At 33.1% G+C, this 22,366-nt stretch overlaps 1 protein-coding gene across 21 annotated transcripts; it reads right to left on the reverse strand.

Moving 5' to 3' along the window:
• Positions 1–14,206: 14,206 nt before the first annotated feature.
• LOC112278963 (uncharacterized) lies at positions 14,207–18,295 on the reverse strand. Of its 21 annotated transcripts, none has more exons than XM_090245268.1 (7): positions 18,103–18,291; positions 17,402–17,524; positions 17,082–17,192; positions 16,045–16,952; positions 15,267–15,957; positions 14,709–14,815; positions 14,207–14,511 (listed from the first exon to the last, which is right to left on the reverse strand). In XM_090245268.1, exons 4-5 carry the CDS (start codon positions 16,924–16,926, stop codon positions 15,595–15,597), a joined length of 1,245 nt encoding a protein of 414 aa, XP_090101394.1. In that variant the 5' UTR covers positions 16,927–16,952; positions 17,082–17,192; positions 17,402–17,524; positions 18,103–18,291; the 3' UTR covers positions 14,207–14,511; positions 14,709–14,815; positions 15,267–15,594. The 21 variants fall into 21 exon arrangements, with proteins under 21 accessions (XP_090101394.1, XP_090101366.1, XP_090101379.1 ...); XM_090245240.1 differs by having other exon boundaries at positions 17,402–17,560; positions 17,826–18,280; XM_090245253.1 differs by having other exon boundaries at positions 17,402–17,560; positions 18,103–18,240.
• Between the last annotated feature and the right edge of the window lie 4,071 nt (positions 18,296–22,366).

Consider the following 22,366-nt stretch of genomic DNA (forward strand, 5'->3'; position numbering starts at 1 on the left):
TCACAAAAGAATCATATTGAAGATGCTTCTTACAAAGATCGTCTACAAAAGATTACAAAAGTTATAAAAAAGAGAGTAGAAGATGTGATAGATAAGAATCTTAAGTTATCTTTACAAGAGATTGCAAAAGCAGCAGATATTGGGCTCTCTTTCACAAATAATTGTAAGATTGATTCTACTAATAATTTCTGCTTAAAGGTACCATGGATGAATCTTATTAGAGGTCATATCTAAAAGAAAAACGTCAAGAATTTGCTCATAGATGCAGTGGATGGAGTTTGCAATAATGGACTAGGATTGTTTCATTGATGAAGCTACTATAGTCTATGTTCCATATCTTGCACAAAAGAGGGTCCATATGCATTGAGGTAAGAAACTACTCAAGAAGAATTTGAAACCTAGTTTCAATTCAAAAGGAGACAAATATTAGGATTTTTGTGTATATTACAAAAAGATGTTGTTTTAGGTTAGCATTAGTGAGAATGACGACAAAGAGGGAGTATGTTACTCCTTGTAATAGACTTGGCTTCAATGATATATAATTTGCTTAAGAATTGCATGAACCTTATATTGTTCTTTTTATTTGCACTCTAAGCGATGAGCCAAATTACATCTACATAACAACATATGGAGCAAGATAGTACCAAAGACTTAAGTATCCAAGAATTTAGAAAGAATATAGCTATACACAAGTACTTTGGCTATCCAATTCTTTAAACTTCAATCTAATTGAGAATTATTGAATGATTCTTAAATGACACATTAAAATTGTTTCTGTCAAGGACATAAATTTCAAGGAACTAAAAAATCAATACGTTTTTATGTCATTCAAAAATACTAGAAAATTCATCAATGATGGCATAATATTAAATTAGAATAGCTATTACCAAAGACAAGAAGACTAGAAAGTTTGGAAACAAGACTAAGGACTAAAAAAGTATTGATAGGAATGAAAAAGGTTTCATTCTTGCCTCCATATATACTATCCAACTAAGAATTATATGGCGATGTCCTATAGGACCTCCAACATGTGTCCAATTTGTAAGACACATGTCTTAACTTACAAGGCAAGTTTCATATATGCACATCATATCATAAGCTTGTATCACAAGCTATCTACACATACAACACATGGTTAAGTTGTTTGCCAAGTTTTTAACCTATCAATCAACTATAAACATGTATAAAGTTGAATATGTATCTATAAAGCTTCTAAGAAGCTTAACCATGAAATAATATAAAATCTATCTATTTTTACCTTCTATCTAGTATTTTTTAACTAGATAAATATGTATGTTCATGACATTAATTTTTCTTCTGGGAACAAGTTTCATGAGGAATGATCATCATATATTGAAGAAATTTAAAATGCGGCAAATTATATTTGCAACATACTTTAACCTTTGTTCTCTTTGAAGGTGGTTGATAGATTTTCTTAGTCATAGATAATGTCTCAATCTAAGATGGAAAGACTACTTTGTTATTTGATCATTATTGATGTCTTTGTAACTTCTTTCAAACAAAATATGTGTAAGACCATCAAAATTCATTCTTATTTCTAATAAAATCACCAAACATTGAAAATCTCTTCTAAGGTCGTGATATCAAATGCATTATATCTTGCCATCTATTTAGAGAAGAACTTGTTGTTCTTAAGAATCTGCATCTAAATTATATTGTCTTAAAGGTTGTGACAATTTTAATCTCTTATTTCATAAATTAGTAGAAAATAGTTCTTGAATTAAATTTGCAAGTTTTTGGTTCTCTACCTTCTTAGTGCCATAAATATATATAAATTGTAAACAAAGATGGAAGATAAAATGTAATTTTTTTAAAACTATAATTATTTTATAACAAAGATTTGTTATTCTTTATCTTGGTTTTGATGGATGTTGTCAATGAAAAGCATCAACCTTCTTTGTTATATTTGCAAGATTTTTAGTTGATTCTTATGTGTATTCAATAATATCATAGTTGTACCAATGAACAAAATATTCCAACCTATTTTCCACTGCTTTGAGTTGAAGACTTCTCTCACTTCAAACTTTTGATTATTATTCATTTCTATAATAAGAGGTGTCATTTGTCTTTTTTCCAAGATATTCATTGTCTTATATGGCTGAAAGAGAAAATATATGGAATACAAAATGGATCTCCATAGACTCTAATAGATATAATAAAAAAGCAATTAGATTGATTTATTCACAAATAAAAAATAATCTAAGTCAACAGTAATCCAACTTATGTTAGGGACATAGTCCTTAGACCTTTCTAGAGACAAGTTTCTAGAACCTTCTAGAAAGAAGTCTCTAGAAACTTCCAGAAGATTCCTTGAATATTCTCTTAGAATATTCTTCAAAGATTCCCTAAAGATTCCCTTAGAAGGCTCTAGAAGATTCTTAGAATATTCTAGTAGATTCTAAGAAGTTACTTGAGAAGCTTCCTAGCTCTTGGGTAGTTGCTCGAGAAGCTTCATAGTTCTTGGGAAGCTTCTTGATGCGCTTTCTTAGAACCATAGGCTAGTAGTATATATAGGAGTCGAGGCTGAAGAGTTCTTCAGTCTCGACAACACATCTCTTGGAGTTTTAGCTCACCTTTCTGGTGTTGTTCTTGTACTCATCTGTTTAATCTAGTTCTGCCACTTCTTCTTGAACTTCTTGTTAGATTTCAAGTCTGTATTTTGTGTCCGTGACAGTTTGTCGAGACTACCTTTATCTTAATATCAGAGCCAAATCCTTCTTGTTTGAGAGCGGATTACCCTTCTTCTTGAAGGTATTCTAGCGCTTTAGGGGTTGCGGATTACCTTCCTCTAAACTGATATTTTCTCAATCACAATATCAGAGCTTAGTTCTTTGAGGCAGAGAGTGGACTACCCCTTTCCTTGGAGATACTTGAGCGTTCTAAGGGTTGCGGATTACCCTCTCTTGGATTGATATTAATTCCTTCTTTTTGTTTAGCATAGCTAGTAGAAAAGACTGTTAAACATCGATTTCAGAGCTTTGCCTTCTTGATAGAGTGCGGATTACCCCTCTTCTCGAAAGCATTGAGGCATTTTTAGAGGTTGCGGATTACCCTCCTCTAAAACTGAAATCGTTTAGTGTTTTTTTTCCTTTTCTCCGAGTAGGTTTTAGTGACAGGCAGTGCTACAATTTTCTCCAAGAGACTTAGCAATTTCTTCTTCTCTCAAAATTTTAATCCATCTATTCTCTAAATATGGAAGTAGACCAGGTCATAGACAGTGCATCTCCACAAGTAGACAATAGAGTGGCAACTCTTGCAGATCTTCAAGCTCTTATGAATAGTGTACGAAAGGAGATTGCATTTTTTCACAATCCAAGTAAAGAACCTCAAATTGATCTAGTGACCGAAGAAGCTAGACGCGAAATTCATAGCCTATAACAAGAGATTATTCGACTGAGAGAAGCAAGACATGTGTCACATACGACCCCTATAGATACTTCAAGGATTAGTACGAAAGAACCAAAAGCGAGTATGCCAGACAAGTTTGACGGAACAAGAGCCAACTTTCGAGGTTTTGTGCAACAAGTACGGCTTTACCTACGCCTATACCCTTCTCGTTATCCGAATGGATTTACCCAGGTTGCTTTCATAGGTACTCTTCTATCAGGAAATGCTCGCTCTTGGTTTGCTCCACTATTGGAGAAGGATTCTCCAATATTGTACGACCTAGAGGCTTTCATAGAGAGACTTACTGCTGCGTTTGGAAATAGCGATCGAGAAAGAGTGGCTGAAAGAAAGATACAAAATCTGCGACAAGGATCACGTTCTACTGCAATCTATGCTGCAGAATTTCAACAGCTTACATGTGACCTTGATTGGAATGATAAGGCGTTCATGACACGATTTCGATATGGACTGAGAGATGATGTCAAGAACTTATTGATCACCATACCTAAGGCGGATACTTTAGAAGAACTTATATCTCAGGCAATTATTTGTGACAACCGCCTCTTTGAATTACGACAAGAAAGACGATCAGGATGGAGAAATGATGGAGCATTTGCTACATTTTCAAAAGGTCCAGAGAATCACTCCACAGATCCTGAACCCATGCAAATTAATGCGGTACGTTTCAAATCCCTCACAGCTGAGGAAAGGAAGCGACGGTTTGAACAAAACTTGTGTTTATATTGCGGAGAAGCAGGCCATAAAGCTGTAGATTGTCGGAAGAAACAGAAGCCTCAAACAACAAGACTCAGGAGTACAAGCATGCAGGAAAACAAGGACGCCCAGCCACAATAGGGACCGTGCGGCTGGACATCTCAACATCCAAAATTAATCAAGGTCCCTTTCTCTCAGCTCAACCTTCAGATTGTTTTATGGTACCTTTACATCTGGGTATTCAAGAACTACAAGTCGATGCTTTATTAGACTCGGGTGCATCCGCTTGCTTTATAGATGAAGAGTTTGCCAAGCTTCACAATATTTCTCTTGTAAAGAAACTTAAGCCTGTCCATGTAGAAGTCATAGATGGACGACCATTGTCTTCGGGCAATGTTATCCATGAAACTAAACCATTGAAGGTACGTCTTGAAAACCATGAGAGCAATATTGTATTTAATGTTATCAAGACCCCTTCATGTCCTATCATTTTGGGACTATCTTGGCTTGATAGATATAATCCATTGATAGATTGGAAGTTGCGGAAAGTGACATTTCCAACAAACTCCTTGAAGGTGGAATCTGCCAAGACAATGTCTAGAAACAAATCCTTGTTTATAGGTGCAAGGGCTTTCATGAAGGAAGCCAAGCAAAATACACCTCTTGTCATCTTTGCAACTCCGACTCGAGAAGATGCAACTCCGACTTTGGTTATTCCAAAGCAGTATGAAGAATTCAAAGATGTCTTTGAAAAGAAGAATGCTGATATGCTGCCAGAGCATCGATCCTATGACTGTGCCATTGAATTGCAAGAAGGAGCACAACCACCTTTTGGACCAATCTACAATTTGTCGCAGATGGAGTTGACTGAGTTGCGGAAGTACATTGACGAGAATCTAACCAAGAACTTCATCCGTCATTCAAAGTCGCCAGCTGGGGCACCAATCTTATTTGTGAAGAAGAAAGATGGCTCACTATGGATGTGCGTGGACTATCGAGGTCTCAACAAGGTGACAAAAAAGAATCGCTACCCACTGCCTTTGATCTCTGGTCTTCTAGAACAACTTGGGCGTGCAAGGATCTTTACAAAGATTGACCTAAGGGGAGCTTACAACCTTGTGCGAATCAAGGAAGGAGATGAATGGAAGACAGCTTTTTGAACAAGGTATGGCCATTTTGAATACAATGTCATGCCATTTGGTCTTACTAATGCTCCAGCGGTCTTTCAACACATGATGAATGACATCTTTCGAGAGCATCTAGATGATTTTGTTGTCATCTATCTAGATGATATTTTGATATTTTCTAAGAACGAGGAAGAACATGAGAAGCACGTTCGTCTGGTACTCAAAAAACTACGGGAACGAGGACTCTATGCCAAATTGGAAAAGTGCTTATTTCACCAAACTGAGATGGAGTTTTTGGGATTCATCGCGACTACGGAAGGATTGAAGATGGATCCAAAGAAGGTGGAAGCAATCATGTCTTGGGAAGTTCCGAAGACGGTTAGGGACGTACAATGTTTTCTTGGATTTGCTAACTACTATCGGATCTTCATCAAGAATTATTCTCAAGTTGCTACCCCTCTCACTCGGTTAACGTGCAAGGACAAGCTCGAATGGGGACCTATCGCAGAAAAAGCATTCCAAGATTTGAAGATGGTATTTACTACAGCTCCAATCTTGGTACATCCGGACTTTACAAAGGCCTTTTATTTGGAGACAGATGCTTCGGATTTTACTTTGGGAGCTGTACTTTCACAGATGGGCGTAGATGAGAAGCTCCATCCAGTTGCGTTCTATTCTCGAAAATTCTCTGCTGCTGAGATCAATTATGAGATCCACGATAAGGAACTCTTTGCTATAGTAGATTCTTTCCAAGAGTGGCGCCACTTTCTCGAAGGAACTACACATCCAGTGACCGTATATACGGATCACAAGAATTTGGAGTATTTTATGTCGGCTCGGGTTTTGAATCGGCGTCAAGCTCAGTGGAGTATGTCGCTATCCAGGTTCGACTTTGTTATTACTTATCGGCCTGGGAAGCAACAAGGGTTGTCCGATGCATTATCAAGGAGATCATATCTCGCGCCAAAGGCTGGAGATGCAGCATTTGATCAACAGTGCACGACATTGTTGAAGCCAGAGAAATTTCGACTCAACGCAGCTATTGTACCAATTGATGCTGACTTCCTCGACCAGGTACGGGCCGCAACCATTGAAGATTCTCTAGCCCTTGATATCAAGCAACATGCTAGTGATGATAAATTCAAGATCGAAGGAGATCTAGTATATTTCGAAGAGCGGTTGTATATCCCAAAAGGGCCAACACGACTCCGAGTTCTTCAATCTCGTCATGACTTTCCAGCTGCGGGACATTTTGGATTCAATAAGACCTTGGAACTTATTTCCCGCGATTTCTGGTGGCCTCAAATGTGGAAGGATGTGAAAGATTTTGTTGTATCTTGTGACATTTGTTCAAGATCCAAAAACCCTCGACATTGGCTTTATGGACTTCTACAGCCATTACCTATTCCGCGCCGACCATGGTCTTCGGTTTCCATGGACTTTATTACGGATCTACCACCATCGAATTCATTTGACAGCATTTTTTTTGTCGTAGATCGGCTTACAAAGATGGCACATTTTGTCCCTTGCAAGAAGACATCGTCAAGCAAAGACACAGCAAGACTCTTTCTTGATAATGTGTATCGATATCATGGTCTACCAGATGATATCGTATCGGATCGAGGAACCCAGTTTGAGTCAAAGTTTTGGAAATCTCTTTTTGAGATATTGAAGGTGGATATTAAGCTTTCTTCAGCATTTCATCCTCAAACGGACGGCCAAACAGAATGAGTGAATCAAGTTTTAGAGCAATATTTACGTTGCACCATCAACTATCAACAAGATGATTGGGCCGCATATCTACCGCTAGCCGAGTTCGCATATAACAACACCCTTCATGCGTCAACTCAACAAACGCCATTCTTTTCCAATTATGGATACCATCCGAAGCTTGACTTATGGAGTTCGTCAACGATTAACAATCCGGCAGCTGAAGGATTAGTGAAGGAGCTTTTGCAACTTCAAACTATATTGAAGCTTCAATTGCAAACTGCCCAAGAATCTTACAAGGCGTCCGCGGACAAATTTCGGAATCAGGCACCTAAATTCACGATTGGAGACAAAGTTTGGCTGCTTCGACGAAATATTAAGACCAAACGGCGATGTGATAAATTGGACTATCGGAGATTGGGACCATTTGTTATCCAGAAGCAGATCAATCCTGTAGCGTATCGTCTGGAGTTACCAGCTACTATGAAGGTACATCCTGTCTTTCATGTTTCTTTGTTGGAGCCTTATCGAGAATCGTCTTTTCCTGGAAGAGTACAATGTCCACCACCTAGCATAGAAATAGAGAACCACGAAGAATACGAGGTAGAAAAGGTCCTGGATTCACGGCAAAGATGAGGTAAATTAGAATACTTTGTGCATTGGAGCGGTTACGATATTAATGAACGAACATGGGAGCCGGCCGAAAATCTTACGAATGCGTCGCAAAAGGTACAGGAGTTTCATCGACGATATCCCGAGAAACCCAAGCCAGTTCGATGATAGCTTCTTACTGAAGCTTGCTCACCCAAAAAACAGAAAAGAGGAGAGAGTACCACCAAAATCCATAGTTGATGTAGTCATTCTCTCCAACATAGCATAGAACTTTGTTAGTAGCCCAAGTTTGTTCTTATTGTTTTAGCCTTTGAATATGGATAGCCAAGATACTACACTTGTCATGTCATCTCAAGCAACTAGCTCACGAAGACGACCGCGAGATGAAGAACCGCCTGCACCACGACGACGTCGAAGGATTCCGAGCAACAGATCGCTGGTGATTGTATTTGAGGTCGAGTCTGCCTACAATGGTCAGCCAGAAGGAGTGTTTGCAGGACAATTTCACAATGAAGACACGGAGGTTCATGCTTGGTCAGAAGTTGAAGGCGTGGGCCACTACCGTTGGCTTCAAGGACCATTGAATCACTTGCCTCGTGAACAACAATTGGAGTTCATAGCAGAGGTTATGCGACAGATCTTCATTTTCTTGCGTTGATATTGACTGACGATAACATTGCTTCTCGGAGACCTCGAAGCTAAAGGAGGAGGTGATGTTAGGGACATAGTCCTTAGACCTTTCTAGAGACAAGTTTCTAGAACCTTCTAGAAAGAAGTCTCTAGAAACTTCCAAAAGATTCTTTAAATATTTTCTTAGAATATTCTTCAAAGATTCCCTAAAGATTCTTTGAAGATTCCCTAAAGATTTCCTTAGAAGGCTCTAGAAGATTCTTAGAATATTCTAGTAGATTCTAGGAAGTTACTTGAAAAGCTTCCTAGCTCTTGGGTAGTTGCTCGAGAAGCTTCATAGTTCTTGGGAAGCTTCTTGATGCGCTTCCTTAGAACCATAGGCCAGTAGTATATATAGGAGTCGAGGCTGAAGAGTTCTTCAGTCTCGACAACACATCTCTTGGAGTTCTAGCTCACCTTTCTGGTGTTGTTCTTGTACTCATCTGTTTAATCTAGTTCTGCCACTTCTTCTTGAACTTCTTGTTAGATTTCAAGTCTGTATTTTGTGTCCGTGACAACTTATCACAAGAGCAATTAGTCTTGATATTGCAACAAAATAACTATATCTTATTACTAACATAGAATTGAGGTTGTTTCTTACAATATGTATCTATCTTGGTCTTTTATCATTCTTGAGCTTCGTTTAATTATGCTTTCATTGTTGTATGTGACTTAGATAAATAATTTGTGAAATCTTCTACCATAATATTATTAATTTTTGAGAAGTGAAAAGCATCAAGTTATGGATGATAATTATAATTAATAAAGAAATATTTTTATTGAATAGAAGAATATATTATATTATTATAAAGAAACTTTGCTAATTATAAAAGATTTATTTAATCATCTTATTAGTAATTGATTGTATTTTTTAAATATTTTTCCAAAACTTGATTTATATGCTCTATTTGTCTATCAATTTGAAAATAAAAAGTCAAAGATAGCTTTATATTTATATTTAAAATCTTAAAAAGGATTTTATAAAATCTTGATACAAATTATATCTTTATATCTAATATAATATCTTTGATTAATCCATGATAGCAATAGATGTTGTTAAAAAAAAACTTAGTTATTTCTTTACTAGTGATAGATTTTGTACATGGTACAAAATGTGCCTTTTTGGTTAAATGATCTACTATCATGAATATAGAATCATAAAAATCTAAGACTAGAAGATCCATAATAAAATCCATAGAAATAAAAGACCATGGTTGTTTGAGAATAGATAATGGCTGAAGAAGTCTATAAGATTGATGATAAGGATTTTTTCATCTTAAATAAATGTCACATGATTGTACAAAGTCTTTGACTACTTTTTATATTTGAAGACACAAAAAATCTTTCAATATCAAGTATTAATTAATTAATTTTTTTTTTGAATGTTTAGCTATTAAAAAATTATTTTGAGCTTGAAGAGCACATAATTATATTTTACTTTTTAGAACATATAAGTGGCCTTCAAAATAGAGTAGAATATTTTTGAATTCAAACTTAGAAGTATTATAAGACTTAAAAGAATTATTCTTATTATCATGAATAATAACATGAGAAGGCATACTTAAATTAAGTTCTTTGTAAAAGGTTGAATCAACAGTCAATGTTGATTTCATTGCTTAAAAATAAAAATATTTTGGCTTGAAAAGAATTATTTTTTATTAGTCAAAAATTATATCTTCTTTTTTTGGTACAAGATAAGAATGTTTAGAAAGAATATCTGACAATTTTTTTGTTTCCTTAATCAACATATGAGCTTGAAATCAAATCTTAATAAAAACATGTTTCAGTGGACTTGGCAATAATTTAGAGTATGTATTGATATGAAAAATTTAAGATTCTTGTGATCCATATATATAGTGATAAGATTAGAGATGCGTTCTAAATAATGATGTCATTCTTGAAATAAATCCAAGATTATAAAAAGTCCTTGTTATGAATCTTATAATTGATCTTGATTATTAATTTTTTTTTGGAATAAAAAGCTATTGGATGGAGTTTGTCATCTATTCTCATTTGTATCAATATTTCTTCTAAAGCAAAGTCTGATGCAACTATTCCTATAAAGAATGCCTTAAAAAAGTTGATGCAAAACAAAATTAGTGCAAAAATAAAAGCTATCTTCAAAGCCTCAAAAGATGCTTCAACTTCCTTGCTTAATTCAAGTTTGACTTTACATGTAAGATGTGTAAGAAGAGCCACAACTTGAAAAAGTTCTTAATGAAGATTTACTAAAAATCAGTAAATTTTTATAAATATTACTTATGTCTGATTATTTTTAGGATCTTTTAATCTACAATAGTCTTAATCTTCTTAAAATCTATCATAAGGTCATCATTTGAAATAATTTATACTAAGAATTCAACTTGAGTGGTATAAAATATACACTTTTTTATCTTGGCATATAATCTTATATTTCTAAGTTTTTGTAGTATGTAACAAATATGAAATTTATGTTCTTCTATATTTTTAAAGTAGATTAAAATATTTTCTAGATAACCTACTATAAAATCATCAAGAAATTCGTAAAAGACATCATTTAATAAATGTTAAAATATAACTAATATATTTTTGAGTCCAAAAAATATAGTATTATATTTAAATTGCTCATATTTAGTTCAAAATATATTCTTCTATTCATCTTTATTTTATATATATATATATATATATATATATATAGTTGTATGCTCTTTTTAGATCAATTTTTATATGGATTTTTCTTTGATTTAATTGATGAAGAAGTCTTAAAATCAAAGATAGAAGATACCTATTATTTTATGGTGATCTTATTGAATCTTTAAAGATTATATATATTTGCAAAGATCTATTTTTTTTCTTTACAAATAACATAGAAATTCTTATTGGAGATTTAAAATGGATTATGAAGTTTTTAGTCAAGTTCTTTTAAATGGATTCCTTAAATGCAACCAACTTATTTCTTGATAAACTATAAATTGGTCCAAAGGGTGATTGAGCTTTATCTTGAAGATCAATGGAATAATCATAGGAAAAATATTTTGTGATTTTTTGGTTCTAAATCATCTTCTATTATAAAATAATATGAAGAATTTAAAAAGAAAATATGGCCTTTATTAATTAGAATGCAAGATTCCAATTGTATAGTCTTTATTGCAGCTACAATTTTTTTTTTCCAACACATTGTCTTCTTTCGCAATTGTACTTCTTATTTTGTAGTTGTTTTCTTTCTTTATACAATGTTGATTAATAAGCTTAAGTTCTTCAAAATATAAGTATGAACCTTCTTAACAACATTGATTTTTTTTATTGTTCAATAAGAAGCTTGAAATATATTGCATCAATTTGCATAAATTTTAGTCTTAATGATTTAGTTTTTGTGAACTTAGAGGCTGTCGCCATGGTTTGATTTGTACTTCTTTAGCTCAATCTTTATTCTTAGCATCTTTCAAAGAATTGATTGTCACATATAATAGCTTAAGTAATAAATTCTTCTAACAAATCTATTTTTAATATTTTAAATCATAAACCTTTAAAATTATCTTTTAATCTTTATCAAAATTGGTTGATAAGGGATTTATCATTCTAATCTATATTATAAAGAAGATTTTAGAATTCTATAGCATATATAGTAGTTAAACATGATATTTGTTGTAAAGATACAAGTTTAGCCTTTGTTATCTTTTTTCAATCATTTTCTTGTAAAATAGTTATAGATACTTATAAGAATGAATTCAAATCATAAAGAAGACATGAATCTTTTTTCATCAAAGATACAAACTAAAAGAGAGTACTCTTAGAAAAAAGTATACCTATGAATCCAATTTGATTAAATCTATTAAAGTATCAAAAAGGATGCAATCTTAGATAGAACTTTATTTATTGTAAAAATCTTTGAAATTTTGATCTTATTCCATTAAACTTCTTGGGCATGTTTATGTTTGCTTCTTTCATACTTGGAGTAGTAAGATTTCATGGATTTAGTTATAAGCTTAAGTTTTTTGCTTCTCTCAATTGCACAACTTTTTGGCATAGATCTTGAGTTTTATTATGGACTTCTTCCATAGGTGTCAGAATACTACCTCCATGGTTGATATTAAAGATACATAAGATTTCCACCTTTAGAGTACTAAGAAGCTCATAAAGATCTACAATAGTTACAAATGTATTCTCACTTTTGCCAAGAATAATATCCATAATTTTTCCTTCCATAGATAACTCAAACAAATCTATAAGTCAAATTACATGAGGATTAATTAGAACCTCTAATATCAAATGAAAGTTTCTACAAAAAAAGTTATTCTACTCTCTTTAAGGAAAACAATCACTATCATAAAACTAAATTATTAATTTAATAATGGATAGTCCGTAATCTTCAAAATTCAACAATAGAAATAAGATAATCTATTTACTTTTTATAAAAAATAAAGACAATGAGTTAGTGCTCTTGTTAAATTATCAAGAGCATGCATCTTAAAGAACTACAAGATTAATACTCTTGAGTCACTTAAAAAGACTAAAAAATCACTCAAAGATAGTAATATATTGAACTAGAATGACTATTGCTAAAGACAAGAAGATTAGAAAGTCTTGGAATAAGACTAAAGACTAAAAAGGCATTAATAAGAATGAAGAAGGCTTCGCTCTTACTTCCACATATATTATCCAACTAAGAGCTACATAATAACATCCTATAAGACCTCTAATACTTATCTAATTTATAAGATATATGTCTAAACTTGTAAGATAAGTTTCTTATATGGATGCCATATCATTAGCTTGTATCACAAGCTACTTACATGTGTAATCCATAACTAACTTGTTGACTAAGTTTCTAACCTATAAATCAACTATAAACATGTATAAGTCAAATATGCATCTATGAAGCTTCTAAAAAGCTATACTATAAGATAATATTAAATCTATCTATTATTACCTTCTATCTAGTACTTCTTATCTAAGTAAATATGTTTGTTAGTGATATTTTCTTGTAGAGAGAGAAGAGACCTCATGATGCCCAACAATTGTTTGAAGCAGCACATAAAGAATGGAACCTCATAAATTAATACATTATCAATAAATAGATAGATGAAATTCATAGAAGATTGTAGGCAATTTTTAATGCAAATGAAGATTATACTTAATGGTAGTGAAAGTTAGATGGTACACTTGTGGTTATGTAAACTTTGTGAATATATGAGCTTGTATATAATTATAAGCTTCACAAAAGCAAACTTGTTTTTTATTGGCAAAGGTATAAAGAATTATTCTACATAATTATTTTAAGTTTATAAAAATAGTAAGAAGATTTTGAAATATTAATATTATTAATAAAATATTGGATTTTTAAGAATTAATATTGATTATAATAAAATAATTATAAAGAATACATGAATTAAATTACCAAATAATCTATTTTTTAAAAAAATTATTCTATCAACTACAAGTATGTTTACAATATGTTATATTGTGAAGTTTTCTTCATGAGCTTCAAATTTGATACCAATATGATGATTTTCTTTAAAAAATATATTCTTTTATATTCCATTAATCTTTTTTTTTCTTTTTTTTCTTTTTTTTTTATAAATAACTTCAATAAAGTTTACAAAATTTGCAAGATACATTAACAAATTCAACTAGAAAGATTTAATTATTAATTATTAATATCATAGTCTTTTCAAATTAATATGCATTATAAGTATCAATGCAAAGTACATGAATAAAATATAATTTTTTATCTTGTAATCTATTTTTTAGCCGATTTCAAATGAAAATTTTGGATTGCAACTCATTTTATATGTTTTACAAATACAAAAATTTGATCTTAATCCATTTTCTTTGTTGAGTTTAACAATAGCAATTGACTCAAAGATGAAATTATTATTCCTATTTAAATTCACAGAATTCAAAAACAAAATCTAAATAATTGGTAAGGTCTTTTATGTGAATCCGTGAGAATATGGGTAAATTGACCATGTAGCATTCCCCTAACATTGATGGCTCAAATTGCAGTGTGCAAAGTTACCAAAATTTTGTACACAATATCGTTCAATAAATATTGCTACACCCCTTGCAAGATAACAGAGAGATGCGAATCAGAATATTTTGTGCTACTTTCTTGCTATGAATGAAGTCTCAAGGTGAAAACCATCAGACTTTGTTGCAGCCCAATATTGATCATTCTTCATATCTTGCAAGACTTGTATGGCTTCTTCGTAAGTTGCGTCGTGCTCAACGATCAGCACTGATGATTGCGTTTCTTCCCAGCACGAAGTGTTGCAATCAAGAGTGAACAGACCTGCTCTCAGATGGCACCCATGAAAGTTCACCTCGAAAAGCTCAAGTAGAGAATTCATGTCTCACAGAAACAACAACAAAGCAAACGAGTCCACTGCATGAGCACTTATTCAATGCCATTATGGCACATGTGCTCTTTTAATCTTCTGGGTGATGACTTGACCCAGCTTAAGCATTGATTGCTGTGCAGGCACTTACCATCTCTAGACACCATTTCGCTTGGACTTGCACATCTTTGAGTACCTCTGCAACGTCTTCAATGCCAGTGTTTGGTGGTCCGAGTGATGGAGCTTGAATATCAAGCACTGAGTTTCAGATACCAGAATTAACACAAAAAGTTAGCAATGTCATAGCAGTTTGCTTCATAGGATGTTGAGTCGGTACTGACGACGTTGTGATCCTGAGAGAGTGAACCCAAGCTTAATTGGATCACGAAAAAACATCCTCCATCCAAAAACCTCATTCAATTGGGAGGTATTGCCTTGAATACTGGCAACTGGGGAAGTAAAGGACTGACAGTGCAATACAAAGACTAAGACATGAACCGTGTTCCTAACACGCAATATAGAAGTTGAATACTGTTCTGAGGTCGGACAAACATCTGCTTCAGACTGGATACGAGGGAAAGGAAACAATCGCGGCACATGAGAGATGTCATGCCGTTAAAACTGAACACAAGACACATCCTAAATAGGCATAGAATCGTGAAACTCATTCTGAACGCAGTCGTGTGTAAGGTGGGGAAAAAAGTGGTACCTCGATCTCCAAGGTAGGCATTTCGTTGAACAACGCTCTCAGAAGTCTTCAACGGATATTAGCTCGCTTACGCTGCAGATACGGAACTACTCCAGACTGTCGGATTCTCTAAAGCAGGAAAGAAAATTGCTACTTCTGGGCTATTGTGCAACATGTCCAGTGCCTACTTCATTGTAGACACAGTGCATTGCATTGAAAACAGAATTTTCTAAGTTTTTTAAAAGAAGAGGAAAAGGAAAAAACGAATACTGATTGACAATGGGTGAAAGTGAACAATGGAAAGCCCTAAGGTTGTCGTCCTTGTGGTGAAAGGTGTCACCAAGCAGAATTAGTTGGTTGATCGGATTTGATCTGATGTGCAAGCTTTGACATGATCCTCCGCCAACTTCTGAATGGTTCTCTTCCTGTCCGCAGGACTGAGCTCATGGATGTTCACGGGAGGCCCAAGCAATAGAGGAGATTCCGGAAAGTTGTAGCTGCAGCGCCGCTGTGAACTGCAGTGATACTTCCCCGCATCAAATGCAAGCGCAGCCTCTTTTTCTGTATCGAAGGAGCCAAGCCATACTTTCTCGTTTGTCTGACCAACCCTGATCTCAGATACCCATTTCCCATTTCTTCTCCGAACTCCCCTGTACAATTGGCTGCGGTTTTCTCCAAATCCTCTGTTTCTCTTACGCACTATAGCCCGACCCTGCAATAAACGATTGAAAGGAGGCGTTAACATACGACAAGATATCCTTAAGTGATAAACGGAGGGAATATAGACGAGAACTCTTACCGGCGGAATTTCGTCCACTCTTCTTCTTCTTATAAGTCTTGAAAGTTTTCGGCAGGCGCAAACGATACGCACCATGACCCGCCAGCCTAGCTCTGTTGAGGCTTGGTGAGGCCGTGTCAATGCCTCTTCCGCGCCGAGTTCAAAAAATTGTTTGAACCACTGCAGTCGAGCTTCAGGGGTTAATGGCATAGTGGAAGCTTCTCCCGAGTATCTCGTGTTCATGCTCCTCATGATGTCGGTATTCAGATGAGACGATCCTTGCTGTTCCGACTTCGGTAAATCCAGCTGCAGCCATTCCGAAATGGCATCATTCTCCGTTTCTGCATAATCGTCAACGGACAATGGATTTGAGTCGAATGAATTCGTATGATCCAACCGCGGCGTCGGTAGTTGTTGCTGACCATTTAACGATGCTTCCGTTGTGCCGACAACTGGAGAACCCGGCAGCGCCGTCGTGACAAAATCGCCTCTGCCTTGCGTGAGATGGAATTGTTCACTTTGCGCATACATTCCCGAGTCCTGTTGGAATGTGGAGGGAACCACTGGACAAATTTCAGGCACAAAACTTCGATCACCTAGTTGGAATGGGGGTGGGTTTTCAATCTGCTCTTGTCGAAAAAGAGCCCAATAATCCTCCGAAGATGAGGAGTCCAAGTGCAGCGAGTTGTTCTTTGACGTATGACTACCTTCAGTGCTGTAGCAGCTATCCGGCCACTCATTAAAATCATCTTGTGATGCTGGATTTGGAGGTGCCGGCCCCCAGAACTGTTCGTAAAACCTTTTCCATTCGAGTTTCTTCAATCTAAGCTTGTTTTTGAAGCGACCCAGGACGCTAGCCTGCCGCGAGAGCAGCCCCCACCGAGAAGGCTTCTTTTCTATCATTTCTGATGGCTCTAAACCGTCTAACTCTGCATCAAGTGTTCCGGTAAGCGTCAATCAGTAAATATGCAGCTAAACCCTCATAAAATTGTGCGTATCTCAACTCGCAAATAACTAATTTCTCTTTACAATACACAACACGTGCACAACACAATTACCTGGTTAACCTTTTCTAATAAGAGGGTAGACCTTGAAAGAACTTTGGTAACGGCTTAAACTGTCACATTCACATGTAGTTGTCTGTGTGTTGTTGGGTCCTTTGCAATCCTCTGGTTCACAATCCAAACCCATGGCATACTGTGACGTATTAAAAATACATGTATATATATATATATATATATATTTGTGTGTGTGTGTGTGTGACACAGATACACAATAGAAGGTTTTAAAGATTTAGCCTTCAAGTTGCTATACAACGGGGCAATAAGTCCAGCGTCCGTACAAACGATATTCCAGAGACAAATGGGTCATAACCTACCTGATGTGGAAAGGAATGAATATGAAGTATGGAGAAGATCCGTTTCTTGAAAAGCTGAGAAACGTCCAGAAATGCCCTTGACAACCCAGTGGATGGACAAAAAAACTTCAATTCTTCGAGACTCTGTGGAACCGAGAACTTTGTCACGTGTATGGATTTCTGGTCAAACACAAAGAGGAAAATTACGGACCACCACCAAGCTTATATGTTTGCACTAAGAACCAAATCCCTGTTGAATCATACCCAAAGATAAAGAGGAAAAGAATCTCATGCTTCGAAAAACCTAAAACCTCTTCAAAACTCTCTCTGGGACATGCATTCTGGCAAAAAAGAAAACTCTAAGCAAAGCAAAAAAACTAATGGAAACGCAGACTTTTCACTGAAAGCAACCAACAAAAGCACCCATCTGCACTCTCAACTCAACTGGATCATAGGCAAATCCACCTCCACACAATTACCGCCAAATGCTGTAGACATCGACTTTTCTAGATTGAATCAACCAGGACGTGATCAGCCCTGTTTCCTTGAGCAACAACTAATTCAGAGCTACGTGCTCTAAACCTCCGACATTAATTCCGACTACATCACTGAACATCTTCACGCGACAATTCCCTTCTCTTGGCGAGTTACTACCATGACCGATGGCCAGACCACCCGACAAGCAAGAAAATACAAAGAAAACGAAGCCCCAATTCCTCCACCTCCTCTGATCTCCACTTCGCCGCAACAACAGGTGCCCCGAGCAACAGAACCTCACCCCCCGGCGCGTTGGATTAGACTTCACCCCAATTTGGAAGAAAAAACCGACACTCAAAAGTGTCCAGGTGAGTGAAGCCGACTAAGTGAAAGCAGACGGGGTGCCGCAAGCAATGAACAGGCAACTCCGCGCTGAAGTGAAAAGTGGGCGTGAACATCGAAACTTAACCATGGCTAACAGAGTTTCTCCGGGGCCAACCGTTACGTGGCTGCTTTCACAGATTGGCCGACTTTTCCAGAGCGGAACACAATTTATGTTTGACTAATACGGAAACTCATAAGTCCTGTCAGTGCAAGCACTCGGAAAGTGCGGAAGGTGTAGAGCGCCTCAATTCCTACCGATTTGCTGAATGTATTCTATAGTTTAATCGAACACAAGAATGCCCTCATCCGTGATGCATTCTCAGAGACTTCGGGGCTGACTTTGGAGCTGCTGTCAAAGGAAGTTGATACTCACATGGTGATAAGCTGCACGCTTCGTCGACGTAGCCGGGTTCTAGAAAACACAGACACTGCTCGTGAAAGTTCATGGATTTACTGATCAGAAGTTGCGGCAAAACTGGATTCTGATGAGGCAGGCACACTGTTGAATCTGACCCACCCAGCAAAGTAACTGTCGGAAATGTGCACCATATTGTGAAGTGTTTCAATTTCGTTTAGTGTTTCATTGCTTTGGAGGAGATGTGGGATGTGCTGCGTTGGCTTTATTGTGAAAAGAGTACATTGAATTGTGTAATCGCAACATCACACGCTCATCTCTCACTTGAACAAGATGTACTCTAGACGTGTGACCTTCTGGTGTACTTTATGCTAGTATATTATTATACATAAAATATATGGTATGTGTAATTTTGTGTATATTTGATATTTCCAATTGGTATTCAAGTTCATCCAACTTTTTATTTTTCTCCATGTTGAAGATTTTGTCCATGCAAAAGATTATCTTCGATTGGTGTTAGGATTTGGATTGTTCTATTGTATTTTTGCCTCTTTGCTACAAATTGAACTTGGGTCCACATGTTGGGTTTTGTAAACATCAAATTTTATCAATTTGTTTTAATGGACATAGAGAAAAGGTTTTTTTTAGCTGGTATTTTGTAATTTAATAGTATGTTGTATGCAATGGTCTAGTTTTTATTTTAGAATGATGAAGATTACAAAAGAGAAGCTCATTTGGTATAATCTTAATAACAAGACCTTAATACAAAATATCTTATTTATTCATGTGTTTTTTTTACATTACCTCATATGCAACAAATTATAATGTATATCTATGCTTAGTTACTAAAACAAAATCCATGATCCACAACAGTATTGTTAGGGGGGTGTTTATACCTAAATGCCAACTTTGAGATGTAATTGCCTACACAAAAAAGAATTAAGTATCTGAAAAGAAAAATTTTAAGATCTTTTTTTAAATAAAGTATTTAAATTTAAATTTTTATAATAAATAAATTATATAATGATTTATAATATATTATAAATTAAAACTATTAATTTTATGTAAAAACAACAAATTCTACATTGTATTTTATTCTCGAAGCTTCTGTATAAATTTTCTCTAATAATACTCTTTTATCTTTTTTCCTAAGCTTAAAGACTTCTTTAGAATATTTTTTTAATAACATACATAGATTTTATAAACCAAACTATAATAGCAAGAAGTCAATCTTGAATTGTATAAAAAAATGCTTATTTTATTATAGGTGGCTTATAGAAGCTTATTTTAAAAGACTTCTTCATTGAGCATGAAATCTTGTAATAAGAATTATTACTATTTAGACACATTCTATTTATTTCACATATTTTGATAGAAACTTTTCTAGACAAATACAATATTTGCATCTTTGTTATATATTTTGAAGTAATTGAATTAAAAAAAAAGTTTAAAATATTTAAATTAGAATTTTGTTTTACAATTAGTTTTAATTTTTAATAAAAATCATGCATATGGTTAAGTAAACTTGTTTTGGAGACTTAAAGTTACCTCAATTGCTTAAACAAATACTATATATGTACTATTTTTGTTTATAGATGTTTTGTCTTACTATTTGTTGACTTATATTTGATTGAATTTGTAGAAGGCTTTTCTTTTCATATATTTTTATTTATAAACTTATAAGTAATGTACTTATGAAATAGTAAACATATAATCCTACCTTAAATATATTTGATATAAAATTTTTATATTGTTAAAAGGATTTGATTAAAAAAAAATCACGTAAATTTTAATTGGTAGTAAAAAATAATATTTAACATAATCAACACTAAATAATCAAAAAAATCTCATAACTCTTTTACATGTTTAAATTTGTCAATGATATTATGTATTTTACACTCTAATTTTTTGAAATTTGAACATTAAAAAATAAAAGACTATATATTATGCTTTACTAAAGAATAAACTGTTTTTTTGATGCCAAATTTCTATTTATAACATTATTACTTTAAAAAAAATCTTCTATTTTGAACAAGGATTTTATTTCTATTGTTCAAGTTTTGACGTGATTATATATATTTCAAAAGAACTTTAAAATGTTTTTATAATTTAATATTATAGTGAGTATGAAGTAATGTTTTATATGTGTTCAAAAATTCAAATACAGCAACAATTGATCCGTAATTTGATTTAACAACTTAGAGGAATATTGATAATATATATATATATATATATATATATATATATATAATTAGCAAAAAATTGGTCGTTTGATAATTTCGTGTTGCTTAAAAACTTCCAAAGTGTATGTAAAAAATTATATCTTTAGATATAATCATACATTTGTTGTTTTAGTTTTAAAATTTTAATAGTTTTCATAAATTCAATATATCTTAAAATATAGCTTTAAATAAATAAGATTTTTACTATTTTTTAAAAAATAAAAATATTTATTAACTTTGTGTATAATTTTTAAGAAATAAAAATAAAAAATAAATAAATAAATAAATATTTTTTAAATATTGAGATTTTAAAAACATAAAAATAATATGAAATTTTTTTTCTTAAAAATAAATAAAATTTATTTAATATTTTATATCAATAAAATATTGATAAAAATATTGAAATAGTTCTTTTTATTATAAATATATTATTTTATTTTATTTTCCAATAATAATTTATAAAAATAATAAAACAACTAAATTTAATTTTTTAAAAAATAACCTAAAAATATTATAAATTTTTTATAGAATATTATTTTTATAATATTTATTTTTAATTATTAGTTATTTGATTTTTTATTTAATAACATTTCTAATTATAGTTGATTTAAGATTATTCTGAACTTATTATGAAAAAGTATGTTTCTCCACTTTGGTAAGTAAAGTAAGTGATTTTGTAACAAATTGTGTTATACTCATTTTTTTTTCCAAAATAGGACTATGTCTTGTTATTGTATTTAGTAATTTTAATATCAAGTCAAATTTTCTTTACATTTTTAAACTTTATAATAAGACTATAAAAATTTAATATATATCTTACATCTATTCTTGAATATATTTTATTTGATAATTATAGTGTCAAATTATAAAATTATTTCAAATTTTATATTTCATGAATATAGTTATTAGTTTATAATAATAAAAACACTTTAATAAAATAAAAATTTATGAATCAAATTTTTGTTCATCAACCTATTAATATTTTAGTATCATTATTAATTATTATATATTATAGATTTTGTTTTTAGAATTATGTAATCATCTTATGAATTATATTAAATAAAGAAGCACCAAAGATGTGTGATTGTTTGTTGTATTATATCTTGATATACTATTACAAAATATGTATTAATTTGGTATATCATATATATTTAATAGGTAATGTGTGAGCAAAATAATAAAAAGAGATGTTTTTTATGAGGTTTTTTAAGCCAACGGATTGATCTTAATTAAAAAAATTCATCTTTTAATTTAAAATAAGCATTAGAGTATATATATATATATATATATATATATATATATATATATATATATAGATATATATATATATCTTTTTAGGTCAATTTTCTATAACTTGATGTTTTTTCTATGGCATAAGCTATTACTTTCAATTTTTAATACTTAATATCCTAAATAGCAATTATGAAGTTAAAGATATATTTTTTTTACAAAGAAGGTGTTATTTTACTACATAAGTCAATTATCTAGAGTAGATTGTATAGGTCTTGGAAGCTCAAATATCATATTATACATTCTATAGATCTTGAT

The sequence above is a fragment of the Physcomitrium patens genome, chromosome 2 (assembly GCF_059467195.1).
Source record: "Physcomitrium patens ecotype Gransden chromosome 2, ASM5946719v1, whole genome shotgun sequence".
NCBI lineage: Eukaryota > Viridiplantae > Streptophyta > Bryopsida > Funariales > Funariaceae > Physcomitrium > Physcomitrium patens.

Excerpts from the sequence above, each read along its gene's own strand:
- LOC112278963 (XM_024512918.3), bottom strand. Across the intron at positions 16,953-17,401 it reads TTCATTCCTTTCCACATCAG|AGTTAGACGGTTTAGAGCCA; the intron begins GTAGGTTATGAC and ends CACTTGATGCAG. Across the intron at positions 15,958-16,044 it reads GAGTGGACGAAATTCCGCCG|GGTCGGGCTATAGTGCGTAA; the intron begins GTAAGAGTTCTC and ends CGTTTATTGCAG.